The 21,694-nt window shown below is 33.2% G+C and overlaps 1 protein-coding gene across 1 annotated transcript; it reads right to left on the bottom strand.

Moving 5' to 3' along the window:
* Window positions 1-775: 775 nt before the first annotated feature.
* On the bottom strand, window positions 776-4,510 carry LOC100260280 (cellulose synthase-like protein H1). The gene is made up of 9 exons (XM_003633234.4): window positions 4,195-4,510; window positions 3,768-4,092; window positions 3,490-3,618; window positions 2,840-2,956; window positions 2,555-2,767; window positions 2,324-2,447; window positions 2,014-2,201; window positions 1,509-1,859; window positions 776-1,411 (listed from the first exon to the last, which is right to left on the bottom strand). Exons 1-9 carry the CDS (start codon window positions 4,455-4,457, stop codon window positions 866-868), a joined length of 2,256 nt encoding a protein of 751 aa, XP_003633282.1. The 5' UTR covers window positions 4,458-4,510; the 3' UTR covers window positions 776-865.
* Window positions 4,511-21,694: the final 17,184 nt, after the last annotated feature.

Genomic DNA, 21,694 nt, shown 5'->3' with positions numbered 1-21,694 from the left:
ACACAACCAAAAAAAATCTCACAAAAAATTCTCACGAATGGAATAGAACTTGTAAGCCAAAAAAAAAAATTATCACAAATGTTTCTCACACATGGAACACAACCTGTAAGCCAAAAAAAAATCTCACAAAAAATTTTCACGCATGGAACACAACCTGTAAGCCAAAAAAATTTCTCACAAAATTTTCTCACGCAGGGAACACAACCAAAAAAATTTCTTACAAAAATTTCTCATGAATGGAACAGAACTTGTAAGCCAAAAAAAATTTCTCACACATGGAACACAACCTGTAAGCTGAACAAATTTCTCACAAAATTTTCTCACACATGGAGCACAACCTGTAAGTCAAAATAATTTCTCAAAAAACTTCTCACGCATAGAATACAACCTAAAAAATTTCTCACAAAATCTTCTCACGCACGGAACACAACCTGTAAGCCAAATAAATTTCTCACGCATAAACAAAACCAACCTCAACTTTGCAACTCCAAAAATGTCTCTTACAGTGGCCTACTGGTGGGGCTAGGGTTTTAAAGAAACTTTGGAGACAACCAACCACGGGATGGGAAGCAAATGGGAAAGTTAAAAAAAATAATATAAAAAAATGTTCTTTGATTATGTGGACGATGAGGCTATTTAACAATAGTTTCACCTGAAGCCCAATTTTGATATTAAGTTTGGGGAGAAGGCCATTTTGACCCAAAACTCCTTTTGGATAGTTTAACTGCTTGTGATCATTACATCATTTCAGTTCAAGGAGCTACTGCTACGTCAATGGTGGAAAGCAAACTGCCATTATAGTACATGTCATAACACACTTGATTAACAATTATGCTTTAATAAACTGCTACCGTTTCTACTAAAATCATTTTCTTACTGTAATAGTGCAAGCAAGAAAAAGCAATGCCAAAGCTGCTGACTTGCATATAGTGGATGTGGGTATCCCATATTTTCCTTTCCCAAACAAGCCTTTAAGAAACGGCGAGAAGCATAGCACCACCCACACACTACATATTATCTCCCCTATTCTTGATTCAATCCCGACATGATCAAATAGTCCTAACAAGGCTGTAACAAGTGCCATCAGGTGCACCAACAAAAGAGTAGTGGCCGGAACAAAAATCAGAGACCCATCAAAGGTGAACCCACCAGCATCCTTGTCACTGCCCTCCCCAGGAGTAGTATATAGGTCTTTTTTTGTAACTTCAAAGACGGTCTCCAATAACCCCAGGAGCTTCAGAATGACACTTAAAAATCCAAATAACCATGAGGTCACTGTGATTATTCTCCCCATCATCAAGTTGTTCAAGCATGCTCGGATTGAAAACCCAGCTCCATAGTATTCAAATAGAGTGTGAAATTTGTAACTGACAAAGAGGGATATTGGTATCAACACAGCTGGCTCATGGACCTGCATCGATGATAATAAAACGAAGGTTGGTGAAGTACTACTACTAATGCTATGTACGTATTTAAGAGGAAAACTGAATGGTTTTGGTTTTGCTCACCTTGGGCAAGAAATGTGAGCCGGCCATGATGCAATATGCTGGCAAAGCAAGATAACAAAGCTCCGGAATTGGCCTTAAACCCCATGAAATAATCCACATGTATGCGAGGCATTGGCGAAATTGAAGCTTTGCAGTGAAGGTGGCAATGGGTGGGCTGTTCTTGCTGAACAGGACCTCAAGGAGGCCAGTGGCCCATCTCTTCTGTTGGGTAAGTGCAGCAGGCCCGTCTGAGGGTGCGCACCCAAGAAATGCAGGAGGGTCAGGCCGGCAATCTGTGGATTTCCAACCTCTTGCATGTATCCTCATACCTGTGAGGATGTCTTCTGTTGTGGTTCCATATAACCAACCAATCTGAACATGGATAGTCACATAATGCATGTAACTTCTAGTTAAGTTTCTTTTCAAAAATAAAAAATAAAAATAGATCCTTATTTAATGAAAAATGGTTGAACTAAATGTATCATTTGAGATACTATTCTTCTTGTTCTAACTATTGGCAACTCACCTTTGTGCCCCAGCTAGTTCCATACTCATAGCTGCAACTTGCAATTTGGTATGCTGCCTCAACCCGATTCGAAAGATCATATGGACAATCCGAAATCCCGCTCAACCCTGATAAAATCCTTGCAGCTGTTTTTGTGAATTCCTTTGAATTTCCGAATGTTTTTTCTAATCTCTCATCGGTTAATTTTCCTACCAAAAAGTAGAGAAAACTGTAATGCTTAGTTTCATAGCACATTTTAAGATCCCACTAAGAAAATTAAAATGGTACATAAATAAAGTGAAGAATGACCGTGGAAAAGTTGACTGCATACCATTTCTTCCTTTAATCTCCATCCTGCCATCCGGCCATGACCCATAGATAACTTTTCTTCGATGAAAACATCCCGTTCCAGAATACAGAGGTCCTTGAAGCCCTGCTATCCCACTTCCCACATACTAATTCAGAAAAACACATTAATTAATAAGAAAAATGAAAGAGGCTTCTACTAGGTGTGCTCTATAGTATGGAAGAGATCGCTCTTCACTATTGAAATTTGGCATACCTTAAACAAAACTACCATCTGATTTCCAAGTGGGTCGTCCTTTACTACATCATAGAACATTTGTGGAGACTGAACAAACCCGCAGTCCTGTTCACTCTTGGAACCGAGGAGCAAACACATTGCATGATGAAAAATCTGTGGATTGTTGGCGTACATATCACAGTCTACGTTCAGCATGAAAGGAGCATTTGTCATAGCTCCAGAGACTCTGGTCTGTTTATCATGAAACAATTAGGGGAAAAGAAGGAATATCAGTAATTATACCAATTCAAGGGGCTTCCTTACCAGAACATTCATGGCACCGGCTTTGTAATGGTGTGGATGCTTGGGATGCTTCTCTCTGGATACATAGACTAGATGTGGCAACCCATCAGAGCTGCTCTCCTTGTTCTCCAATATAACCTACAAAAATCACCATTCATTGTTATAGAAATATTGTCAAATACGTCCTTTACCACCACTCGCTCTCTCAATGTTAGCCAAAAAGTAATATCTTTTAAATTGGATGCATTTTTCTGTTCTTTAAATACTAATCCACGGGGAAAATATTTAAATCCTTATGCTTTTGAAAAAATTTAATGCTATTTCGCCTTAAGATGAGTTCATGCCAAGCTTATTCGATTTAGTATACTGAACTTTTAATCTCAACCAACCTTTGATGCATGCAACTAAATCTACATCACTGAATGAAATATTATTTTACAGTAAAATGATAATAAGTACAAAGAAATGACACACATAAAGTACAAATAGATGAAACCTTTTTGTAATATGACTATTTTTTATTAATTCCAAAGAAGTTACTTTTCAATGATAGAGAAAAACCCAAAACAATTAGTTTCAAACTATACAGTCACTTTAATCTCTTATGATTTGCTCTAAGTGGTTGCTTGTTTTGATATAGAATTAATGATGGTGTATATATATAAACATACCTTGATTATGGTCGGATGGTTTCTCCTTTCTACATTTGAGAAAGCAACAAACTCTGCAGTACTAAGCTCATACGGCATTGACTTTAGGGCTGCATCTTCAATTTTTCGTCCAAGCTCTTGGTATCCTTCCTAAAAGAGATGAAGAGAAACAAAATTGCTTAAGCGTAAGGCAGATATCTGTAAAAGCTTTTATCAAAGCATCACTGTACAATGATAGAGAGGAAATATTAATATGATTAATCTCCTCTTATAGTTCCAACTAGGAATAGTGAGCGTACCTTAATTTTTCTATATTCTTTTAGGAAGTCCATTGAATTATCATGGGATGAGACCAACTCGCTGGAAAAGTATCTAAAGGGAGCTCTAGTTTGAATACCATACTTCTTACAGAAAGGAACCCAAAGCTTGGCAAACTTGGATGCTTCAAGGAGAGCGTAAAAGGTGAGAGGGGAAGCCCCATCATCGGACACATAGCAAGAAAGCTTGTTAGCTGGATAGTCAACCGCCAGCAGGGAGAGGACAGTGTTTACAGTGATGATAGGAGGTTCCAGGATGGGATCTGCAGTTGTCACAAACATGTCCACTGGAGGAAGCTCATCAACCCTGTTCAGAAAATCATGAGTATAGTTATATATAAAAATTGAAGGCATAAAAAAACGCCAAAGCACGTGAAGAGTTTTACTAAGAGAAGATATAATTGGATACCGATGACACTGTAGAAGGCGTTCAGGGTATGTTTTGTAGGACACAGGATTCCATTTGGAGCTCAAGTTAAGAACCCAAAGAAAGGTGAACCATGACTCACAGAGGAAGGCGACGAGCCAAGTGAGGCCATTGTTTTTGAGGGAGAGGAGACGATAAGCAAGGAGAGAGAGGAGAAGGAAGAAGATGGTGAGGTCCAAGGCTCTATGGAGTGTGTTTTTCTGGGGGATTTTTTCATAGAGAGGAGAGGGGATTGATTTGGCCATTGGAAAATGGAGGAGGATACCTTAAGAGTTGTCTTATTAGACAGATATATGGGACTCTAGTTTGTGGAGGTGTTAATGGATGCTTGGATTTATCCCTCCTTTCATAACAGCCACTCCTTGGAAGCAACCCTACAATAGTGTTTCCCTTTCATTTTTATGATTGGACAAGTATTAGGACCAATGTTTTCATAATTGGACCGGTCATTGAATCGAAAAAGTCATCGGTTCACGATTCACTGGTCGGACCAGCGGTCGAACCAGTGACGTCATAAATATATATTTTATATATTATTAAAATTAAAAAAATAATAATAAATAAAAATAATAAATTCTATCTAAATTTTGATAATATCTACTATATTTGTTAAGTTTTTTCACAAAATTTTTTACATGTAGATGTCAATCACCTAACATTTTCAATAATTTCAATCAATTAAAATTTCAATGTGTAATAAATAAAACAAAAACAAAAAAATAAATATTAAACATACCACTACAATTATAATCAATAAAAAAATTTAAGAAATTAAATATAAAACATTAAAATTTGGGAGGTTTCCCGTTTCCAACGCATCATCTAACTTTTTTGGAACACTTCCAAGTCTTCCATCTTTCTTCTTCAGCTAAAGATTCATCCACCAATCACACATAACCTGCCTCAAAACACTTTGATAGGGAGTTGGACTTCATTACTTCAGCCAAGTACGGATTTTTTTTGTCAAAGGTGGCTTGAACAACTACATTTTTCAATTGTGGGAGCTTTTCAACATGTTGTCAGGGGTGGGGGATGGTGGGGAGCGATGGGGCTTTACAAGCGGGGGCCGACGATGGGGATTTGCAGCCATTTTGGGGTGGGGTTGGGAGGTTTCCAGCGCGCGGTGCTGGGTGGGGGGGATTTCCAGCACACGGTGGGGGGCTTTCGATCGTGCGACGCAAGGAGTGGGGTTTCTAATGTTGGGGATATGCTGTCGATGGGACGATGATACAGGCGACAGTGGAGGTACCATTGTCGGTGGACGATGCTCTAGGTGGGGGAGGGGGATGAGAATAACTAAAAAAATAAAAAATGGTTGAACCAGACGGTTCAGAGGGAACCGGTCGGTTTGTCTGGTTCGCCAATCGGACCGCCGGTTCAAGCGGTACAATTTCAGTTCGATCACTTTTCGATTTAATTGGTCGGACTGGACTTGAATCGTGACCGGCTAGAGGTCAGATAGGCCAGTTCGGTCCGATTTTTAAAACCATGATCAGGACTGTATTTCTACATTATAAATGTGTTATATCTGACAAAATAAAATTATTGGTAAAGTTTTAAAAATTACACTAAAAAACTTGAGAAAATCACTTGAACCCATCCTTGAATTAGTCCTCACATGAGGTTTTTTTTTCTTTCTTTCAAATGTTCCTTACATAACATATTACCAAATTACTATAAAAATAATTTTTCTTTATATCCAAACATCACGTCTTAGTGTAAGTATTTCTAATTAAAGTGTTACTAAGAAAAACATTATAGGTTAAAAGTGTTTTTATCATAGTACTCTAGTTGAAATGGACATTTAAAGTAATAGATTAAAAATATCGCCTTTACTGAATTCAAGATAGTCCTTTTCAACTAATAAATTAAAAAGATCATCTTTATGGAATTCAAGATAGTATCTTGGGCGGTTGAATTTTAAGAGACAATTATGTTTTGAACCTATGAGACCTAATAATTTGTCTCTATCAAATATATATATATTGGGCACAAAAAACATAGTGAAATAATTGCTTTGAAGGATTTGTAGTTTGTATAATACCAATTAGGCAGATGTTGTTAACATCACTCTTTACATGACGTCCTTCGGGTCAATTATCAATCTCAACCACCCCTCAAGCACAATTATTCCTAAAATTAACTCTATTTCAATTTCTCATTAATTTTCTATCACAATTGCATCTTGCTTTCTTGTTTCTCTTAAGCCCTTTGCTTAATATAAGAGAATATGTTGAATATAGAAGTTTCAAAAGTTTATAATTTAATTTATTAAGCAATTTTAACATTTAAAGTAAAAATTTAATAATAAGTTTCAACTCATGAAATTTAGTAAAACTCGTATTAAATCATTTTACACAATTAACTATTAAGACTATGTTTGGTTTTTGGAAGGTTCGAAAGAAAATGCAAAGGAAATAAAATTAAAAGAAAAAAAATGAAAGAAAATAAAAATTAGATTTAAATTTGATATATAGTTTTTATGTGCTATTTAAAGCTTATTTTACTAATTTGACTTTTTTATATAAAGATTATATAATTTAAAATCATACATTTTTTTAATAATTTTAATTATATTTAATTTTCTTTCATATGTTTGACGCAAAACCAATCCCAAAAAAATTATTTTCCTTTTTTTTTTTCCTAATTTTTTTTCTAAAAATTAAACATAGCCTAAGTTTTTAGTTTTATCAAGTGTCACTTTAATTTATTAATTCTTTAACTCACTTGATAAGGACCATTATTGTATAATTGTCGATCTAATGGAATATTATTGTAGAAAGTTAAGACTTAGCTTAATTAAGTTTGCAACCCCTACATGACAGAGAATTCAATGTATGTGGGAAAATCATCAACCACTTTCCAGTAACGTACAACACAGAAACAGAAGGGCTGCTGTGATGTGATGTGATGTTAGTGCGATTTTTTACCACAAAATTTAATAGAAAAGTGTAATTTTCTGGACAAAGTAAAAAAGACAAGGCATCTCTACGATGGTTAAGCTGGTTGAACTTAAAGTAGGGAAAGTTTTTCTTGCAGAATCACATGGAGAGAAAAAACAAAAGAAGGAAAAGATCATGGTGGGGTTGTAGTGTTTGTGATATGGTGACTCCACATCACAAGTGGAGTACTCAACTTACCAAGTCAATAATGGATCAACTCTACAACCACCATTCAACGATGACCCTTAACAGAAAGTCTATTTCAAACCAAAAATCAGACACTGATGTTGAACAAGTTTAATATATCCTCCAATGGGACTTTGTAATTAAATTTCATACGACAAGATTATCAACAATGGAAGCTTAACTATATATTTTTTTACTTTCAAATTCCATATAATTTCTGCTCGTAAATAGGATTAACTGATGAAGAGTTTTTTTTTTTAATCATCTATCAAATTTAATGAGAAGGGCAAAAACCATCATAACCATAACTAACCATCTTTTTTATATTTGTTTCGAAGATTAAGTAGCACATTATTGTTGAAGTAATAGGGTTGAAAAAATGCACAAACATTTACAAAAAGAGATGAATAATTGAGAAAGATTAAGAACAAATTATTATCTTCCATCATCTTTCTATACATACTCGTATTTAACAAAATAAAAACTCCAAGTAATAAAATGTGACTGAATTACTCAAACTAAAATATTTCTATTGACTTTTAGAAACTAATTAAATCAAATTATTTTTTTTATTGGAAACTTTTTTATCTACTCAATTTTATTTTCTAACATACTCTCTTAAACTTAACATTTGGAAACGGGAGTTTAACACCTAACATTTGAAAGGGAATTGAAGAAGTTTTAAGCGGGGAGGGTCTAAAAACTTCAAGAACCATCACTGATTGCTTCTCCAATCAAGCTATTGATGGAACAAATGGACAAAAAAAATCTCCAACCTAGCATTTTCGCAATGGAAGGTGAGGGCAGCTGTGGAAGCAAAAGCCAACAAGGTCAAATTGGCTTATTCGCCTCTACTGTGAGAATTGGGGCACCCTTTTTCTCCTTCTGGTAGGTTTGGCCACCAGCTTTCCCTGTCCCATTCTCATGACATGCCGTGGGAATCCGGAACAAGCAGCTTCTTCTTTGGCACCGTTTCCAACTTGGCCATGGATTTTTGGGGTGTGCTATTATTTCTTTTGATGGCTGATCTCACAGCTTCATGCTGAGCCCTCTGTGGAGCAGCTGAAAGCTAGCTTCAAGGGGTGTACCTTTATTTCATTCTCTCCTTATTTCATTCATCAAATCTCAAGAGAATAACATATGGTGTGTACTTAATTCGAAGATTAAGTAGCACGTTATTGTTGAAGTAATAGGGTTGAAAAAATGCACAAACATTTACAAAAAGAGATGAATAATTGAGAAAGATTAAGAACAAATTATTATCTTCCATCATCTTTCTATACATACTCGTATTTAACAAAATAAAAACTCCAAGTAATAAAATGTGACTGAATTACTCAAACTAAAATATTTCTATTGACTTTTAGAAACTAATTAAATCAAATTATTTTTTTTATTGGAAACTTTTTTATCTACTCAAATTTATTTTCTAACATACTCTCTTAAACTTAATTTGTAACTTCAAGTAGTGTTCTTAATCTTCTAAAATCTTCCAATTTGGGAGGTTTTGTATCTATCTACTTTTCTTTTTGTTTTCTTCTTTGTTTTGTATATTTGTTTTACTTCAAATCTCTTTCCCCTTCAAAAGAGATTTTGCTTCAATATTATTATTTTTTATTTCCTCATAGCATCTTTCATTTTTAATCTTACACAGCTTCTTCAAAATCTAATGGTTCATAATCTCATGCTGACTTACAACCCCAAGCTGGTTATTCCACAAATGCTACTTGCATATATGAAAAGTTCTGATCTTAATCTTCTAAAATCTGCAAATTTGGGAGGTTTTATATTTGTCTACTTCTCCTTTTGTTTTCTTCTTTGTTTTGTATATCTGTCTGTCTTCAAATGTCTTTCTCTTTTGAAAGAGATTTTACTTCAATATTATTGTCTTATTTCCTCATCCATAGCATCTTTCATTTTTACTCTTACACGGCTTCTTCAAAATCTAATGGTTCACAATCTCATGCTAACTTACAACCCCAAGCTAGTTATTCCACAAATGCTACTTGCACATGTGAAAAGTTCTGGCCCCACCAGCAACTTTGAAGCTGTTTTAGATTTGAATTTGAGAGTTGGATAGGCTTTTAGGTGTTGTAACCATTTGAAGACATGAATCTATAACCACTTCTTTTTTTGCTTCTTTTTGCTGCTTTTCCACTAAATGCAAGCTTGCAACCATTATTATAAGTCCACTAAATCCTTAAAAAAAATTGTAAGAGTGGAGAAAGGGATTAAGAGCTCTTCTATTTATAGGTGCATTATGGTTCTATCCATCAATAAACCACTAGTTAAATACTTTGAACATTTTTTAATTGATAATAATAACAATTGGAACATGAACTTAATAAGTATTATGAATTTCAAAATGAACTAATTTAATTTTGTCAAAATTCATACATGAGAAAATAAATCCAAACATTTTAAGATTCTTTTTTTTATAAGAAAACTTAATGTGGTCATTAAACCACTTATGGTTCTAACGTTCTCCTACTTTGTTTATAATGATGACTTTAAATTTTTCTTTGTTGGATTTATTATGGGTTATCCATACTCACAATTACTTTAAATTTCAAAATTATATGACTTGAATAAATAAATTGCTAATATGGATTTAGTAGTCCTACATTTCTCTTTTAATGTAAGTTTGGACATACATTACAATATTAATGATTTTGTAAAACCTCCATTTTGTCCTCTTAGCACATGTCCTTTTACGTGTTTGTTCGGTACTTTACAACAATTTCTTGGTGGCCCATTACTACTCGTGCAGCTTACATTTTCTGAACCACTTTGAAGAATTTGGTTAAAGGGTTTATCTGGTTCCACATTATGACCTTAGCTGCCTTTCAAGTTTAGATTAGGCTTCACTTAGGTGCACTTTAGGTTAGACTTAGTTAGGCCCACCTAGTCTCACCCTAGGCCCATATAGGTATATCCGGCCCATTAGGCACTACCTTAAACCCATTTAGACACCTTAGGCCTGTCTAGTTTCACTTAAGCCCCTTTAGACACTTTTAAGCCTATTTAGGCACGCTTGACCTATTAGACATTTTAGCGTGACTTGTTTGGTTGCATGACTCATTTATTTCATTTATTTATTTATTTTTATTTTTTATTATTATTGTCAATCACTTTTATTTATTTAGTTAATCATTATTTTTTATTTATTTTGTTCATTATTTTTTTATTTATTCATTTATAAATTATTATTATTTTATCATTCTCCGATTTATTTATTATTTTATTTATTTATTTATTATTCATTTATCTGATTTAATAATTTGAAGTTTTATTTTTATTATTATTGTCAGCCACTTTTATTTATTTAGTTATTCATTATTTTTTATTTATTTTGTTTATTATCTTGTTATTTATTCATTTATCTATTATTATTATTTTATTTATTTATTATTTATTCAGTTATCCGATTTAATAATTTGAAGTTTTATTTTTATTATTATTGTCAGTCACTTTTATTTATTTAGTTATTCATTATTTTTTATTTATTTTGTTCATTATCTTGTTAATTTACTCATTTATCTATTATTATTATTTTATCATTCTCTGATTTATTTATTTTTTATTCATTTATTTGATTTAATAAATTGAAGTTTTATTTTTATTATTATTGTCAATCACTTTTATTTATTTAGTTATTCATTATTATTATTTATTTATTTTGTTCATTATCTTGTTATTTATTCATTTATCTATTATTATTATTTTACCATTCTCTTATTTATTTATTATTCATTTATCCGATTTAATAATTTGAAGTGTGATAAGAAAATCTACCAATGGAGAAGATTTTGGAAAATGTAGGACTCTTTATGTGATATGCATGGATTGATTTTTGGAAAGAAAAAAAAGGACTTTTTCTGGTGGATGAGATAGAATTTGGCAGAGAAGAGGAGTCACAGTTTGGACGACTCCAATTGATATTAAAACACAGGCGGGTGGTTTTAGGGGGATTCGGAGATTGTTTTCATAGGCAAAAGGAGATAGCAAGGAGATATAGCAGGAGAGAAAAGGAAGAGATATAGAAAGCAGGGAGGAACGAAGGAAAAAAGGAGGCTTATTTTGGTTCTGGATAATTTTCTTTGGAAGAAGAGGTATGATCACTGTTGGCTCTACATTCTCATTCTGTTTTATTTCTCCGCTCTATTTTCTGTCGATTGTCTGGACTTTAACTTGTTGATTGGCATGGACTTTAAAGTTCAAATGGTGGTTTTCCTGAGTTTGATCCTGTTTTCATATCTACTCTGTTTTGGTTCTTTTACGCTCTCTTTGACTTTTCCCGAAGATAACAGATGTATGGGTTGTTTTTGAGCTTGATATTTAATTCATCATATCACTGCTCTCTGCTTGTCCCACCCGTTTGGTCCCATTGAGGGCGGCATGAAGTGGTGTCCTGATTGAAGGTTTGATTTTTTATTTTTTATTTTTGTCTTGAGCGTGCTCTGTTTTTTTTTGTTTAAAATCCCCCTTCATGCAAAAAAAAAAAAATAAAAAAATACCAACCTTTATTCTTTGAAAACTATCTGGTAGTCTTGGGCTTATGGTAATAATAATAAAAAAAATGTTTTTCATGAACTCCAAGTTGTTTCTGGGTTTGATGGACCGTGGAAATCAAAAGTTTAAGCTACTGGTCTGGTTTTTGTTGCTGGAATGGTTGGGGGAATTGGCTTTCGTGAGGTTCTTCAAGATTTCTCTTTGTGTGCTCATGGTGCATATGCTGTTTAATTATAGCATCTCAATAGGCTAAGAGAGTTCAAGATATGACAGCAATCACAGTTCCATAGGAACTTGGGGGCGTGTGCTAATAAAAGTGTTTCTGTTGGAGACACCACTTTGGTTGTGTAGGAGAAGGGTCGGCACTGGAAGATGTGCGATCGTCTAGAACTTACATCTTCGCGACAGAAACTGCCTGTGGGCTCGATGACACCGCTGAATCTGTAGTATTATCTGTTTATGGGGGGCAATTTTCATATTCCAGATAAATCTTTGAAGCTTCACGTCGGAGAGTGGAAACATTCACTTTCACGATAAGATTCTGGTGCGTGTGACAACGAGAAATCCCAAGTTCCAAATTGGGTAACAGCAACCTTCTTCGCCATCTGGCCGCTACAAGTGGATCAAAAATTGAATCCCGATCTTGCAGAACAATTGAAGAAGTATAATGTCAGTAGGCACGTCCATAACCATTGATGATGATGAGCAGAACGATTGCAGTCCGCATTGTAATTACCTCCAAAGCATATAGATATGAGTGAGCAGAAGAGACTTATTGAGATTGTTTGTATTTATACCAGGAACCGACTTCCATCTGAAACAATGCATGCTATCCTACAGCTGTACACTACCCTTACCAGAACTCATTCCATCCCTTTTAATTTTCTTGATGACGGAGGCTTACCCATGCTTTTGCCTTTGCCAACAAGAGCCCCCTTTCTGGGTTTGACAATGTTGCTGCTACTATAATCCGGCATGTCCTTGAAGATCCTCACTTGGCACGAAGATCACCAATGAAATTGATCTTGGTTCGAAGATTGGTCAGAGCAAGACATTCATGAAGTCAGAGGACGTTTGACACAGAGAGTTAAGACGCTGGAAAATGCACCTCAGGATGCGATAAGTTTGAAATAGAAAGTGGTTGTCGATTGCCTCCTGCCTTTAGACCCTGGTATATTGCCCTCAAAGCTACCCCGGAGTGCCTTCCAGGCTCAGATGCATTCAGGTTTACTCTTGCTTATGATAACAGATGATATCCGATACTGATTCACTAGGTCAGATTATGCAAAATCCTGCTATCTCGCAAATGACGCAGTGCTCACTTTCCAGATTTCCTGGAAATAAGCAAATCTGAAACCAAAGAAACTTTCTAAATTGGCCTTTGATTGAGTTCATGCGCAAGTGGATCTGCAGAAGAAGACACATGCACGATCGAGTTGTGACCAAACTCTTCAAACCAAGCATTTGGAACCCACAAACTCCTTTTGCAGAAACTGCATCTTCTCCCGGACTCCATTCCTTCATGGCCACCTTTTTTAGGTGTGTAATTCCTAAAGCTGAAGATGATGCTAGTACAAGGCTGGTTTTGACCAGTGAAAGCTTTGAATGTGGAATCGGAACTCTTCAGACTATTCAAAATAATCTAAGGGCTTGAAGAAGTCACTCAAGGATGTTGTAACAGAAAACGAATTCGAGAAAAGGCTTCTAGTTGGTGCCATTCCTTCAGTATCTGTCATTGAGGTGGACAGTTGGAGTTCCAGCAGGGACCCACGAAGTGGCTATCAAGCTTCAAGTCACAGAACCAGTTTCAGCTCAAGTGCAAGTGACAACGATCCCCCAGTTCAAAAGATTGAACCTGCATATTCCTTTGTAGGAATGCATTGCATCTTTGACCAATGCAAAGCTTCTGTTACAGTTTGAAAGTTTGGGAACAAGAGTTCTGATCTACTAGCATATGGAGCAGCAGATGGAACCCCTACATAAGAGATTTTTTTCTTTTCTTTTTTCTCAAAAATTCTTCGTTGTTGCCAGTTTTAACTCAATCACTGACCTTTTAGCTTTAAAATTCGTTTCAACAACTTCAAAATGCTTTAAAAAAAATTCAAAACTTGTATGACTTTCCTCACTCCTTGAACTTGAATTTTAAGTTTCATTTGAGTTAGAAAACCATTCTAGAATAGAAGATATAAACGAGTCTTTAGGGGGGCTCCGTTTTCACCCAGTTCTAAAAACCCGAGATCTTTTTGCAAAAATTAAATACCAGACAACTTTTTAAATTTGATTCAATATTTTTCCTCAATTATACGCTTCTTGAAATTGATATTAGACACATAAAATATTAAAAAAAATATGCCTTTTTGAGGGAGATATGATTTTTCAAAGTCGTACCTACTGTGTATGCTAGATTTTGGACATCTAATTAATTGGAGTGTTTTAAAAATATTTTTGAGTACTATCTTACCTTGAATTCAGTTTTTATGTGATCATTTATTATTTTTAAAAAATTCGTTTATGCATGTCACTTTTTCTAACTGCATGTTGATGGTTTTATACTTGAAATTGTTATTATTTTTGGAGTCATTTGATTTATCTTAGCTCAATTTTGGCTTTGACATTGTATATTAGACATAATGAATATTTTATATAATTTATGCTTGCCCTAACCACTCTAGCATTTTTGGAGGAATCTTATAAAATATACTTTCTATCCAGGTAAGCTCTCTATCCTCTAATTCCAAAATTCTATGAAAATGCACGTTATCATGAGCTATATCCATGTTTGAATGCTATCCTTGATTGCCTTGATACTTGTTTGATTATCTCTAATAAAACGCATGTTGAATGATATACTATTCAAATTAACTTTGATTGTCTTATGGTAGCAGGTAAGAAGCAGTTCAGGTATACACCCTAACTCTTCTTTATGATTGTAATTTGATTTCTTATTTGACATGCTAGTATTGATAAAATCTCGAAATCACCTTAGCCTACCTAGGTATCTATAATCAACCAATTAATTGCCCAATTTCCCTCAACTAGGTCAATAGAGACCTCTTTAGGGCTTAAAAGGGTGCTACTTTTTAGAGGTACATTCCCAATAGATAACTTGATCCCCGGACCTAGACTCGAGTTTTTCAAAGACACGCATTTTCAAAAACTATGAAATCACTTCTTTAGGGTTTTCTTTCTTGTTTTATTTTCCCTTTAAAATAAAAATAAAATAAGCGGCGACTCCAACTTTTCTAAACTAATTCTTCACAAATAAAAACGAGTCTGGCCAATTGAGTGGGAACGCACGTGAAAAATGTGAGTTCACATATCTTCTTATTCAAGCAACCTTTAATGAAGAATTTGGGATAAAATAATTCTATTATGCCAACAAACTTTAATGGTTCAACTCTATAGGTTGGTGGGGACCTCTACTCTCTTTGTAGAGTGTGATCGACTTCAAAGATAGATGTGAATTGCTTTTTCAATGACTTGATGGATATGGTTACTTTTATCAAAATGGGCCCAACTCTGTCCTTTTGAGCAATTGGAGTTGGGCAACAATCTTTAGTTCAATCACAAGGTATGATTCCAGTTTCTCAACTCTTTCCTTCATATGTCACAAGTTGCGTCAACTTCTATTCAACAGGAACCTCTTAGTAGGGAAGGGTGTCCATTTTGAAGCAAATTAAAGCAAAGGAAATAATTTATTCTGAACCACAGTCGATTTCAAAGGAGTTTCAGTTAAATTTCATCCAATCAATTTTCTAAGTTGATCAACACTCCAAGTTTCACTGAAAGCCACACCATCTTTAACGTTCTAATATGTCCACATCATTCCTTCTCAAAGGTGGATTCATTCATGAAGAGTTTCTCGTCCATCCATTCATAGATCAAAAGGAAAATATTCCGGGCCATCATCCACCATCCATCTTTGACAAACAATGCTTTCGGTTCTAAATTTATTGAATTTAATTCTCTAACAGGCTCAATGGCACATGGTATATAGACTGATATTGATGCATAATCAGAAATTAATTTATTAATGTCTATTTGGAGAAAGGAATAACCTAATAAAATGTATGTCAGACATTGGTCTTTCCATGAGTTTGGACAATACATACATACATACATACGTGTGTGTGTGTCTATATATATATATATATATAGCTCAACCCGACCTCATCCAATATTTTTAAAAGCAGATGAAGCATTTTCTGGGAGTTTTTAACTATCGAAAGTTATGGAAAAGAATAATAATAATGAGAAAAATGGATTAAGAAAGTTTTTTTTTTTATTAACAAGAGAATAGAGGTTTCCCCCAAAAATGTCCTCTCTTGAAGTTTTTTAGTTTTCTTCTTGAGAACAAAGGTCAAGGCTCTTGTGTTATAAAAATCTTGAGTTGTTCTTGCATTCATAGTCCCATGCATGACTTGGGGTAGAAAACTTGTCTGTGAAACAAGCAAATTGGGATTCTTAGGCATCTCTAAAGGTAATTCGATATTTTTTATTGACTATATATTAATAACTTAGGATGATGTTAAATACACTTATTTTTTCTCTTGGACCTACTCTTTCTTTTTTAATTTTCTCAATAAAGTAGCTAGGCGTGAAGAGAGGAATGGTGGATGTGTTTGATAACCCTTAACCTAAATCAAATAGGAAAATGTTTTTACATGCTCTACTCCTTGTCAACTATTTTCATTCTTAGATAAAGCATTACCAAAATAGAGTTTCATTTCAAATTGGGTGGGTAGTGATTGTATGGTTTCAAAGAGGAACCACATGAAACAACATTTGGTATGCAACAATAACTATGGCAAATGCAATTGCACAAGGAGGTTGATTTCTCTCTCTTTCTCTCCATACATACATACATACATACATACATACATACCACTTGATCTTAATCCCCACTGGTGATTTTTAAAGCCACTTTTCTTTCCTCAAAGACAATATCAAAAATCCTCATAGGATTAACTACACACCAAAGCTTGTATTACAAGAGTGAACTGATTTCTTCTCATATGAATTTGCTGATGTATTAGATTTAGTTTGCAATTTTGTTATATTTCTTATTGATTAGACGTGACATATTTCCTTAGGTCTTATCACCTTCTATTTAACTTCAGACTTCTTCAAGGCTAACCTTGAATCTTTTCAATGCCGATGTTTTTCGAGATATGTATGCATCTAAAGTTGATAAAACTTATGGAATGACTAAAATATGAAATTGGGATGAAACATATGGAGAAAAGCTCGTAATATTGCAAAAATAAAGAGATAATTAAAGGTGAGCATTCAAATGTACTGAGGGGTGTTCAAATGCTTCTCAAGGGCATTTAAGCTTTCTCCCCCCCCACCCCACAAGCATTCAAACATCTTGTTGATGATTTTTTTTTGTCTCTCCCTTCATTTCTAACTCTAGAAACTCATTTTCAAAGTGGTTTAAAATTCAGAAACTCTCCATAATTAATTATTAGGGTTTTGCAAGTATACATAGATTTGTTTTATTAAAAATTGGTGGACCCTTAAACCTTAAAAAAATATCATTATTATTAAAGCTTGTACATCCATCTTTGAAACCTTTCAAAATCTTTCTTACAAGAACCTTTCATCTACAACAAAGGTTTGACACACACATAGTGCAAATTTTGATAAGGGTTTCAAGGGATCCATTAGGGAGTATGAGGGACTGTTGCATCAGGGACACAAAAAATGACTGTAGGTATTAATGGTATAAAACCTTAGGAAATAAGTGCATCCGGTCAAGTAAAACTATATATGTACCATTTGTTTTATATTTAATGGCTGAGTGATCATCCATAGTTTTTTACACCTAAGGTTCTAAGTGTTTTTTTTTTTTTTTTTTTTTTAATGTTAGATTTTGTGTTCATTCGTGTGATTGAATTTACATTTGCATGAGATTCATTAACTTTTACTCAATATTAATTATATGATTGATAAAGAAAATTAAAAGTTGAGGTTTATTCCGTGGACTACCCATTCACCCCCCTTTAGATTCTTTTATATCAAGACACAATTTTTTTCAAGTGTTATTAAAGTGGGTTAAGTTTCAAAAATAAAAAATTATTTATTCTCACTAATTAATCTTGGTTAATGGAATCACAAAAAGTGGGTACTTTAATTATTCATCCCCCATTCTTTGATGGAAATAACTACCTCGACTAAAAGGTAAGAATATAATTCTTTATGAGAATGCAAAAAGAAAAAATATGGAATACAATAAAATTTGGGTGGTTACCCCTACTAAAGAATAAAAGCTCATATGGCGAACTTAAACTAAAGATAGATCACAAACTGAAGATAGTGAGACGAATGCTTAAGCCTTTACTATATTTGCAATAGGGTCCATCTTAACATGTTTTGTAGGATTAGTACTTGCAAATATACTAAAGAGGTTTGGCACATCTTAGTAGTAACACATGAGTCCATGTTGAAGTTAAATGCTTAAGTTTGAAAGTATTAGAATGAAAGATGATGAAAGCACCTTTGTGTTTTATATTGAACCTAGTGAAAATATTAATTTATGTTTTAACCTAGGAGAAATAATCTCTAACTCTAAAATGGTTAAAAAGATATTGAGATCTCTCTTTGAGAGATTTATACGGGATCTAGATATATATAAAATGGTCGCAATAAAGGAAAGTAAAAATGTAGACATGTTGAAAGTATATGAACTTGTAGATTCTTCACGAACCTATAAGATGACTTTGCCATCTCCAAGGAGACCTAAAAGGGTAACCCTAAAGCCTCTTTGAAAGAAAAGAATGAGCTTGATAGGCGTGAACCTATTCTCACTCCATAAGATATTTTGGCATTTGTTAAAAAAATTCAAACTTTTAAGAATAAAGAAAAGCAAACTTGAAATAAAACTTAGAGAAAAACAAGAAATCCTTCTACAAAATTTTAAAATAAAAAATAAAAAGTTCATCCAAATCACCATAAGTTGAATTTTTCAATTCTGTAAAAAAAAAAAAAAAAAAAAAATTTTGCTACTAATTGTCTTACTCCCAAAGAGAATAATAATAATGATAATTGAAAAAATAAATAAATAAATAACAACAGTGACTTGGGGCAATTCTGAGTCTAATGACATTAATAAGTTGATAGGCTCAATTGACAATGATGTTGTAGTATGCGGCTCATATTGAGTAAAAGACATATGGAGAAAAATGGGCAAATGTCGAAGTGGAACGATGACATTTGCCATTTAATTTTATATTTTTATTGTTAAGGGCGAACGATAGGTTGGGGGGGTATGGGGGACAATGCCTCCCCGTGGTATGGTTCAAGGGTATTTTTGGAATTTCAATACCCGAGGGTTAGTATAAATACCCTTTTATGTAACATTAATTGAAATATAGTGAAAGTCTTTTTCTTTGTTCCTATGGACGTAGGCAATCTACTTAACCACATTAAATCTGTGTGTGTTTTTTTTCGTTTTTCTTTAATTTCTTCACTAGGAATCATTACATGAAGATCAACAAAAAAAGACAATGATAACCTTATTGCCTTCACTGTTTCACCATCCTCAGGTACTAAAATTAGTTCTATTGAATCTAGTGATTAGGAAGGAGAATTTAGGGATATTTGTGTAACTTAAATATTTAAAAAGATTTACCTTATTTAGGGATATTTATATATTTTCAAACATTGAAAAACAAATTAAGTGAGATATTTTTGCTCCCTTTAATTTCCTACCAACTTTATTTTGTTATGAATTATTCATATTATCAAAAAATTGAAAACACAAAATAAAGAAGAAAAAAAAGTCTCCGGAGAACTTTGATTCGAAGAGTTAGAAAGAAGAAGTTTTAGTATTTGCTTCATATTGCTTCGTTCTATAATTTAAAGGTGTGGATTAATTTTTTCAAGAATTTAAGTGGCTTCTTCAAGGTAAGGGTTAATAGTGTAGTGAGTTATTTTCTACCTTTTTATTTGTCTTCCTCTATTTAGTAAAGTATCAAAATTGTTTAAATTTCGTAAAGTGGATTAGGTAATATTTTTTTGAAATATGTTGTGTTTTGTTCATAAAATAAATTAGTAACATCATGTGATTTGTTTGATTATTATGTAAGTGAATTTTACTTTTTTCTAATTAATTAAAATGATTTTAGAAACTCTAAGTGGCTCTAGTCAATAGGGGATAAGTTGTTGACCTTTATTACCCTTAGTGAGGGTAACAATACAACACAACCCTAGCTAATAGGGGTGTTATTGGCCTTCGGTATATTATGGATTGGAATCCGTTCCATTCACTAATAACATTTTGAGGCTAGCCACCTAATACAAATTCAACTATTTGGGCATGGTATTATTGTGAGTGGATTAGAGTAAAATGTTTCTTTGTGAAATTCTTTTTTATATGAATTATTATGCAAAGTGCATTATGTTGTTTAATCTTTCAATAGAAAGTGTTAAATTTTTCAAAGAAAGTGAACTAAACTATTGAATTAAAAGAGATTACTCACTAATTGATTTTCGTAAAAAAAAAAAATGATATCTCTCAGTGTTTAATTTTATACTATATTAATCATTCTTATTAAATTATTTTTTATACTGAGCTTTCAAGTTCACCCTTTTCTATTATTCCCCTTTTCAAGTACAAGTGACATCAAAGAAGAAAAATCAAGATAGGAAACATGCTTCTATTATAAACTACTTTGGAATTGATTTTTTTCTTTTCAATTTTTTTATGGGATTGTTTACTTAAGATTGAATTCATTATTAATTTTTAGAATTTTGATTTAAGTGTTCAAGAAAATTATTGAATTTATGGCTAGATATTTTATTTTAGTTTTGGTTTCAATTTGATAAGGAATGACTGTAGGGCCCTTGGCCTCCGGGTTTAAGGTGTTATAGTTAAGCTTAAAATTATTTTAAACAAAAAGATTTCTCACATTAAATATCTTGAATATGAGAAAAATGAATTGAATGAAAAATTAAGTTCCTATGAGTCTTAAAAAAACTAATTTGGGTAATAAGATTAGGGACACAACTTGTGAACATTACAATTTGCTAAGGAAAAATTAGGTTCCTTATTTTGAATATCACATTGTACTTGAAAAGAATAAATCCTTAACCTCAAAGTTAGACCATAGGAAAAAGATCTTCGAAAGTTGACATGATAAATTTTTTTATCCTCACCCTAAAATTTTAATGAAATGATTCAAAATGGGAATGTTTATAGGCAAGAGAGGTTTATGATATATAATTATATGTGAAACTCCCACAAGTGAAAATACTACTTTTATAAAAACATAGGTAGGTTGTTCCTCTTATGGGAAATCTAACTCTAAGCAAGACCCTAAGTGCACTACATGTAAGAGGTCAAGACATAATGCTAGTAAGTGTTGTAGTAGTAGGCTCTTTGAAAAATTCAGTCACATGTTAATAATCTAATGAGTAGGTCAAATTACCTTAAAATCAAATTTTGGATATTAAGAAAGGTAATAGGTCTCATATTAAGACGAAGAAAGGAAAGAGTCCTAGTAGCATACCTCCAAAAACTAAGCAAATTAATCAAGAAAGATAACCTAATTTTCAACAAGCAACTTTACTTTTCTAAGATTGTTTTCTATTTTGACTTGATCTTTTGAATTTAAATCACTTAATTTTCTATTTTATGTGTTTTATTTTCCTCGGTTTAATCAATATATTCTTGAAATTAATCCTTTTTTTTTTTTTCTTATGTAGGGAACATGAGATCTTTCCTATTCATATATATTAATGAGTGGAGAATGAAGAGAATATATGATAATTTTCTTTTGTCTCATCTTTTTTCCACTAATCATTAGTACTTTAAACTCATGGTTGTGATCATTACTTCA

This window comes from Vitis vinifera, chromosome 12 (assembly GCF_030704535.1).
Source record: "Vitis vinifera cultivar Pinot Noir 40024 chromosome 12, ASM3070453v1".
NCBI classification, from domain to species: domain Eukaryota; kingdom Viridiplantae; phylum Streptophyta; class Magnoliopsida; order Vitales; family Vitaceae; genus Vitis; species Vitis vinifera.
The sequence above is the reverse complement of the archived record's forward strand: the minus strand, read 5'-3'. Positions and strand labels throughout refer to the sequence as shown.